Source organism: Phoenix dactylifera, unplaced genomic scaffold (genome assembly GCF_009389715.1).
Source record: "Phoenix dactylifera cultivar Barhee BC4 unplaced genomic scaffold, palm_55x_up_171113_PBpolish2nd_filt_p 001081F, whole genome shotgun sequence".
Classification (NCBI taxonomy): domain Eukaryota; kingdom Viridiplantae; phylum Streptophyta; class Magnoliopsida; order Arecales; family Arecaceae; genus Phoenix; species Phoenix dactylifera.
This window is the reverse complement of record NW_024068428.1, coordinates 39,157-47,783: the sequence shown is the minus strand read 5'-3', so window position 1 is coordinate 47,783 and position 8,627 is coordinate 39,157. Positions and strand designations below refer to the sequence as shown.

At 44.4% G+C, this 8,627-nt stretch overlaps 2 protein-coding genes and 1 non-coding gene across 4 annotated transcripts; 2 read left to right on the top strand and 1 right to left on the bottom strand.

Moving 5' to 3' along the window:
• The first annotated feature begins 1,818 nt into the window (after window positions 1-1,818).
• TRNAG-CCC lies at window positions 1,819-1,889 on the top strand. Its single transcript has one exon. It is a non-coding gene; the product is annotated as a tRNA-Gly (tRNA).
• A 37-nt stretch (window positions 1,890-1,926) lies between these two features.
• LOC103718634 (pentatricopeptide repeat-containing protein At5g56310-like) lies at window positions 1,927-5,930 on the top strand. Of its 2 annotated transcripts, none has more exons than XM_039121452.1 (4): window positions 1,927-3,599; window positions 4,054-4,409; window positions 4,630-4,706; window positions 5,346-5,930. In XM_039121452.1, exon 1 carries the CDS (start codon window positions 2,018-2,020, stop codon window positions 3,440-3,442), a length of 1,425 nt encoding a protein of 474 aa, XP_038977380.1. In that variant the 5' UTR covers window positions 1,927-2,017; the 3' UTR covers window positions 3,443-3,599; window positions 4,054-4,409; window positions 4,630-4,706; window positions 5,346-5,930. The 2 variants fall into 2 exon arrangements, with proteins under 2 accessions (XP_038977380.1, XP_038977379.1); XM_039121451.1 differs by having other exon boundaries at window positions 5,340-5,930.
• LOC113463493 (pentatricopeptide repeat-containing protein At4g16390, chloroplastic-like) lies at window positions 5,491-8,106 on the bottom strand (the record flags this gene model as incomplete). Its single annotated transcript, XM_026809087.2, has 3 exons — window positions 5,491-5,560; window positions 5,668-5,899; window positions 7,410-8,106. Coding segments are annotated over 3 exons (999 nt in total), but the record flags the coding sequence as incomplete, so codon positions are not given.
• Window positions 8,107-8,627: the final 521 nt, after the last annotated feature.

The window sequence follows — 8,627 nt, the reverse complement described above, 5'->3', positions numbered from 1 at the left end:
TCTCATCTTTTATTTGCTGATGATTTATTACTTGTATCAAGGGCAACGACCAGTAATGCTATTCTACTGAAGATGATTATGATCGATTGTTGCACTCAGTCTGGGCCCTGGGCAGAGTTTTAATTTATCCAAGTCACACATTTTATTTAGCCCCAATATTGAGCCAAGAATCAAGCAGCAGGTTTATTCTTACATTGCAATTCCTCAAAAAGATGGTACATGGCCTTACCTTGGAATTCCTATGTCTACCTCTGCTCTTAGATCCAATGATTTCAGCCCTGGAAAGCTGGAAGTGGAAATATTTATCTCAATCAGGTAGAGTTTGGGCTGCTACAATCAGTTTTGACTTCTTTTCGAATGTACATGATAGCCAATAGCTCAATTCCTTTGAATGTGCTTGATAATTAGAGATGATGTTTAAAGGTTCTCTTTGGGGGATGAGTTGGATAGGAGGAAGGTTCATTTGCCAATCTAAAGTTAATGGTGGGCTGGGGTGCTCAAGTTTGAGGAGCAAGCGTTACTACCTTTGTGGCTAGAGCTGCAGGAAAACTTATTTTGCAATCAAATTTATTCCGGAGCCTATTTATCATTCACAAATATGACTTTCAGAGTGGCTGGTCTAATTATAGTTCTAAAAGATCTTCATCAGTTTGGAAGGCCATATGCAAGAATTTTCATATAGCGGAGGGGCTGTTTCATTGGCAGATTCACAATGGGAAGAACATTTAATTTAGATCTATAGATTGATATTCCTATAAATCTAATGGCTATTCCCATTAATTAGTCCCTTTGTCATGAAAACTGCTTATTGTGCCACTATGTAACCTGGGAGAAGGAATAAGATGTCAACAGTTAAATGATATGCTGCCCACGGAGCTCCTCACTAAGATTCATTCCAATTTCTAAAAGTCTATTTAGATAATTGGGCTGAAAATCCTATTAGATTTGTAGGCTGGGCCAGTGCAACCAACAAGATCATATGATAACAGGTTGGGCCGGGTCAATATTCATAAATATTTAGGAATAATTTTGGAGTGGATCGGTCCAATTTCCATAGAGAGAAAAAAAAGAACTAGCGCCACTTTAAAGCTATTTCTAGATATTTATAAATATAAACCTATTCCAACTTATAATCCTATAATTTTGCGGGTTATACTAGCCCAATCTACAAATCCAATAGAATTTTTAGCCCAATCATCTAAACAGACTATGGAGATCGCTGGTTGCTCCTTGGATAAGGATCGTTTGATGGAAGATTCGTGGCCTTTCTATTGTTCAGCACTTAATTCAATTTTCAGCAAGAAAATAAAATTGCTGACAATGTTTCAGAAGTATATTATTTGTCGCACTAGCTTGGCTATTTTGTCTTCTAGGAATCAGAGCGTTCCAAAAATCTTCTATTTAGATGGCATCTTGGTATGGGTGCAACCAACAAAATCAGAAAAAAAAAAGACAGCACAAAGGATAAGGCACAAATATGTAGTTCTTCTAAATGAAACTTATAATATAATGAGCCGCAAAGAAGACAACCCGACCAACAACACCATTTACCTCTCTGTAGACATATGTGGCCCGGTAGGAGCCACATATACAAATATCGTGGAGCAGCAGCCTTCCGCCCGCAGCGCATCTCTGACTTCGAACCTACTCGATTACTATAGCCGAGTCTCTCTCGAAAATAATACGGTCCACCCATCTCCTATAAGTAGATCAACCGAGCTTCACAATAGTCATCCAACTCCCATCTTGTTTCTACTACCATGTTTCTTACCCTAGTTATCATTTATAGTTCTAGTTAAGACGAATTCGTTTCATCAAGCGCATCTGGTGTAGTGGTATCATAGTACCCTCCCACGGTACTGACCGGGGTTCGATTCCCCGGATGCGCAAGCTTCTTTTTTCTTTTTTTTTGATTTCTTTAGTCTCACATGTTCTCTTTCCTTCGATGCTTCGCCCTCTCTGTTTCTCCCTCCCATAGACATCACTCCGAGACACCCTTAACCTTCTCTCCCCTGAGATGTCCTCCATCCCTCCTCTTAGAACCACCTCCAAAACCCTCACCCCCAGAGCCCAAAGAATCCTCCACTCCCTCAACACCTGCACCTCCCCCTCCCAACTCCTCCAAATCCAAGCTCAAATCCTCCTCCACAACCTCCACCCCAACACCACCATCGCCGCCTCCTTCATCGACACCTGCCGCTCCCTCGGCCACCTCCCCCCCGCCTTCGCCCTCTTCTCCTCCCTCCGCCGCCCCCACGTCTTCGTCTGCAACACCCTCATCCGCGCGGCCCTCCTCCTCCCCTCCTCCTCCTCCTCCTCCTCCCCTCCCCCCCTCCTCATCTACTCCCACATGCTCCACTCCTCCGTCCCCCCCAACAACTACACCTTCCCCTTGCTCCTCAAGTCCCTCTCCGATCTCCGACAAGGCCGGATGCTCCATTCCCAGGCCCTAAGGACCGGCCTTTCCGCCGACGTCTACGTCCAAAACTCCCTGCTGAATTTCTACTCATCGTGCGTCGACATGGCGACGTGCGAGCAGCTGTTCGACGAAATGCCTGTGAAGGAAGTCATCGCCTGGACTACGATGATCGCGGGGTACAGGAATTGCGGCAGGCCTGACGAGGCCTTGATCGCCTTCGAGCGGATGCAGTTTGCTGGCGTGCAGCCGAACCGTGTCACCATGGTCAATGCTCTCACCGCGTGCGCCTCCCACGGCGCGCTTGAGATGGGCGTGTGGATTCATGACTACGTGAGGAGGAGCGGGTGGGAACTGGACGTGATCTTGGGGACTTCTTTGGTCGACATGTATGGCAAGTGTGGGAGGGTGGATGCTGGTGTGAGCGTTTTCTCGAGCATGGTGGAGAGGAATGTGTACACCTGGAATTCGCTTATAGGAGGGCTTGCATTGGCTGAGACTGGGGAGGAGGCATTGAGATGGTTCTTTAGGATGGAACACGAGGGAGTGAAACCCGACGCAGTTACTCTAATAGGAGTCTTGTGTGCTTGCAGCCATGCGGGGTTGGTGGAGATGGGCCGGCGAATCTTTGATTGGGTGGTGAGTGGAAGATACGGGTTTTCTCCCGGAGTAAAGCACTATGGATGCATGGTTGATCTTTTGGGACGTGCGGGCTTTCTCGATGCAGCAGTTGAATTCATAGAGAGGATGCCTTTCAAGCCTAATATGGTTATATGGGGGTCGCTGCTGAGAGGTTGTAGAGCTCATGGGGACTTGAGGTTGAGCGAGCTTGCAGTGAAGAAGCTTGTGGAGTTGGAGCCTACGAATGTTGCGCACTATGTCTTGCTGTCTAATTTGTATGCTGAGATGGGGAGGTGGAGGGATGCTGAGGAGGTGAGGAGGTTGATGAAGGAGACGGGTCTGAGGAAGGATGCTGGTTGGAGCTTTACGGAAGGCGGGGACCTTGTCGAAGAGTGTGTCGGATAGTTTGCTTGCTCGAGTTATGGTCATGGTTGATTAAAAAGGGCTAACTGCAAGATGAGTTCTTTGTGAGCAGCCAGAAGTTTTGGCAAATTTGATCTTGGTTTTATCCACATCTCACATGGAATTTACTGACATAGTCACATCCATAAATCACTGAAAGGTGCTTTATATGACTAAGATTAAGAGCCTTTAAAGTAGAATTTGTATAGGCTAACCAAAGTAAATCTTTTTTGCAGCATATGTAAAATGTTTTACCTTATTCTTGTATGCAATTTGGCCAAAGAACACTGTCAGTGTTGCCACTTATTATTATGTATAGGGAACAAAGTTGTGCCATAAATCTTGTGTTTGGTAAAGTCTCCTTTCCCTGTTCAAATAAAAAGGCCATCCTTTGCTGTTTCAATGGGACAAGCAAGGAACAAAACCTTCCCGTTTCTCTTTTCAAACTGTTGTATGAATCCTTAAAAATGCTAACAAAAATTTTGTTTGCTGCTTTACAGCTGTTTTTGTTGTCTATACTTCAAAGGGTGGAATCCCCTACTCTACTCTAGTCCCTCTCCATTTCCTCTCATTGTAATCCAGGGGTTTGGTTCACATCCTCTCCTCACTTGCAGGCCTCTCTTCATTGGTTCTGCTCAGCTCACAGGACCTGAAGAAATGCAACGGGCTACTGATCATCTCAGAGAAACTGAGGCCCTTGAGCAAGAAGACGAAAGGGTGTCGAGGTCTTAAGAGAGGCATGATGAGATCTTTTTTGAGATAAAATCACACTATCTAAGCCACAAAGAAATGGAAGAAGCATTGGCTGGTGCTCGCCAGGACACGGATGAAGCCCTTGCATTCTTGATTAGCCTACGTCGCACGCAGTTGAAGATTCTTAGTTTTTACCCTTATGGTGTTTGTGATGTGTTTACAACAACAGATAAGTTTGATTGATGCTTTGAAAGTAGGAGGTGACTTTATATTGATGGTGATTTTGTTTTATCTCTTTCCCCCTTTTTTCCTTTCACATTTTACTCACAAATCATTCAATTACCATAATTATAAGAAACATTCCTTGTTCCAATTTTTTGGGGTTTACATTGTAAACACCTCCAATGATTGCATATAGACAATCTTGTAAGCATCATATTTTATCAGAAGATGAAGCTTCCAAACCTCTAAATAATGATTCTGTGTGAACGCTGCAGTCCTCAGGATCATTGAGAGAATACCTGTTCGTGCTGCAGTTGTAGATCATTGTTGATCCATCAAAGAGGGAGAAAAGGTAAGAATGAATTCAACTCAATATTTTTCAGACATTGTAGCATACTGTTGGAGAGCAGAAGCATAATATATGTCTATCTCAAAAATAAAATGGTCAGATTGATCAGTATTTCTATTACAATGATATTACAAACATGAGCATGTCCAATGAAAATGAAACCACATCCCAATAATGCAAAGCTGACTTTTTGACTGAGAACTTCACATTATGTATTAAATTTGGAAATAAGTGTGTGTTAATAAATCAAATAACATGCATGTGTAGAGTGTGAATTGGTGTTGTGGATCATGCTGATGTGAACAGAATGAGTTTATCAATCAGGAATTTACAGAATGAACTTTTCTGCATTCATGGTAGTTGTATAAATAACTTTGAAGTTCGAACCCTTGATAACAATTTCTCTCAATTATTACTATCTAGCTGTTAGTGAGGGACCTCTTAGTGTGAATGGCTACGGAAGATAGCATACCAAATGAATTTACCAAAGGTTCAATCCTATGGTAACTTGTTTACATGGACCATGCTTTCACATTTCCCAAATGAAACATACATAGATCAAAATTTACATGAGATCAGCAACTTAAATAGAGCACTGAGCATGGTTAATGTATAGCATTATTGACATTTTTTCAGGTTCAGGAGACTAAGACTTGCAGCCAGGAATGACAGTATAATCCTCGCATGAACACACCTGAGCAAATGACAGGATGAGCCAACAACAGAAGTCTTCATTCGTCTCACCTCCATGCCACTGAACCTTTTTCACCTAGATTTCACCATTGCATCAATCACCTTCTTGACCGCAGGTCTCTCGACAACCAGTCTCCCACCATGCATTCAGATGTGGGCACGATCTGAAGAGCAATGGTGTCATGAAGAAGTGAGTTAAGATCAGCAAGATTGAAGAAGTCTCCAGCCAAGTATTTGGACTAAACAGCCGGGCCTCGTATATGTCAAGGACCTTCTCTGCTCCACCACGCTGTCGTCGATGATCTGCTGAAGAGGGAGCCCTCCATGCATGGGGATAACAATCAACTGGAGAACAATAGTAGGGATGGCTGGGTTGTATTGATGAGGCTCAACTTCCAACCATTGATCCACCATTGCTGACTCCTGCAAAGCACCCTCCCTCAGGAGGTCAGGACCAGAGGACTTGTACTTGCGTGCCACATATGTTGCAATTGCTCTTGATTCTGGTAGATTCAGATTTTTAACTGGTTACAATGATATACTGATTGTGATTATGATAATGATGATGATGATGACGACGAAAATGATACCAGATTTTATGCAAGATAGAAAGGCGCATGCCAACTCTGGCCATAAGGCCCTGTAGTCCCTGAGTAGCCTAATCCAATTTTGATGCAGCATAAAAAATAGCACAGTTGCACAAGAGCACAAGCAGTGCAGGTGAGTTGGATGACCATGTTGCTATTTAAGTTAGTAGCTGTTAATTTTCTAGTTAAGCATATGATAGATGCACTTCTAATTTCACTTTGTTTTCATTTTTAGCTTTATCTAAAAGATGAAAACTAATTAACCTTTGCAAAGCAAGTGCATGGGATGAGACTCACGGATCACCATCTCAACTCACAATCAGGCTTTCGCATTGTATCTATATTCTTAAAATTTCTTTGTTATAATATTTTGAGTATTTCTTATATTGGAACTCTGTTGGGAGATTAGTACGATTTCAGATCGTAACTATTGTTTCTCTATTAAAAAGTAGAGCTCGTGCATCGTGAGGCCCACAGATTAGGTAGCCTCGTATGTAGCTAATCATTCTGGAGAGATCCTGTGGCTAGGAAAGAGGAGATTATCTAGTGCACTCCGGGACTTGTTATCTTTTGACTTTTTTGGATGTATTCAAATCCGACATGTACGATGCATCAGCTTCAGCAAAATAAATAAATAAATAAATAAAGCTGGAGATAACATAAAAAAATCAAATGATTTAACTAAGCAAGAGAGTATGATGTAGACCTTTTACCTAACCATTAGGATATTATAATAGACTTTGGGACTAGGTAAGATGTCCACATCAAATATGACATCTATTCATGGGATAAAATGAATATCTTATACTAAGCTCTCGATGAAAATAGGAGATGGCGTGACCTGCCCTGGTCGATCAGAAGTTTCAATACACCCATCGCATTCGTCATTAGATCACATTCAGTGGTAGTGCATTAACAGAAGCAAAAAAAATACTAGAGTTATTTTACCAATTACTGTTCACTTGATATAAAAAATATTATTTTTTCAGATCATACAATTTATTAGAAAAAAATTAATTCAAAAAATTTAAATTTACAAATAATATTTATTACAATAATAATATAGATAAACTAATAGTAGTTATTTGCATAACAGCAGGTAGTTATAATTCTAAATAACATGTTAAAAGATCGTTATGAACAACAATCTTATATATAATAACATAATGGAGGGGCTCAAAAACGTTACAAAGGGCCATTAAAATATTATTAATGGCTCCTGCTCTAATTAAAATTAGAGATGGGCATCGGGCCTACCGGGCCACAGACCAAACGGACGGTGCCTGGCCCGGCTTGTTACTAAATGGGTCGTGCCTGGCATGGCCCGCTTAACCTAAAGGCTAAGCCCGGCACGGCCCTAGGCCTGTGGGGTGGCGGGCCATGCCGGGCCCGGCACGGGCCGTGCCAGACACGAGACGGGCCGTGCCTGGCACGGCCTGGTAGGTGCCGGCGTTGGGCCACATCCCCTTGCCGATCATCTCCAGCAGGTACTTCTGGGCCTCGGGGAGCTTGTCGTCCCTCGTGAGGCCCTTGATGAGGATGGTGTAGGTGTAGGCGTTGGGGGAGACGCCGGAGACGAGCATGCGGTCGAAGGTGCGGAGGGTGTCCTTGCAGTGGCCGCCAGCGTTGGCATAGGCCTCGATGACGGCGGTGTGGGCGACGACGTCGGGCATCGAGCCCTTGTCCTTGATGACGGAGAAGAGCTCGAGGGCCTCGTGGGTGAGGCCGTCCTTGGACAGGGCGTCGAACATCTTGACAGCATGGTTGGTGAGGCCCTCGGTGCGCATCTTGTGGAAGATCTCCGGGAGGTTGGACGGGCCGTTGGGCTCCTCGATCACCGGCTTCTTGCTGAAGGGATCGTAGGGTGGGGGAAGATTGCGGCTTTTGTTGTCGACCGTCGTCGTCTTCTTCTTCGACTTGGCGGTGGCGGTGCCGTCCTCGCCGTCATTCTCGTCGTCAGACCAGTCGAAGGAGGTGGTGGGGTTGGTCAAGCTGGAACCGGAGGAGGAAGAGGCGGCGAAGCCACGGGCGGAGAGGGAGAGGGAGAGAGGAGGTTTGGGCCTGGGGTTAGAGCAAGGGATTGGGAGGTTGCGGTGGAGGTAGTGGGGTTTTAGGAAGAGGAGAGGTTGCGGTTGAGGCTCTCATGGGCCGTTCCGGGCTGGCTCGCGGGCCGTGCCGTGCTTGGCCCACGAATCGTACCAGCCCATGCCCTTATGGGCCGTACCGGGCTCGGCCCGCGGGCCAGAAATTCTTAACCCAGCCCGACCCCCTTTTACGAGCCGTGCCTAGCACGGCCCGTTACTGTAGCTAGCGGGCCGTGCTGGGCACGGCTCGCTTCGTGCCGAGCCATGGGCGGCCCGGCCCAATGCCCACCTCTAATTAAGATAACTCACTTTGAAGTAATAATAAAAAGATGCTAAATAAGAGTGTTTCGGATTTTTAGCTTTTGGTTGAGAAAAGATTACGCAAAAGCTTAAGCTCTTTCACGAAAGAAGAGCAGAGCAAAAACGGAGTAGTAGAGATTTCTAAAGTTATTTTTCGGTGTCTTCTTTTATTATATATATATATATATACATATATATTATAAAATACACACAAGGAGAAAAGAAAGTCGCTGGGATGGGGAGAGCTCACCAAAGAGCAT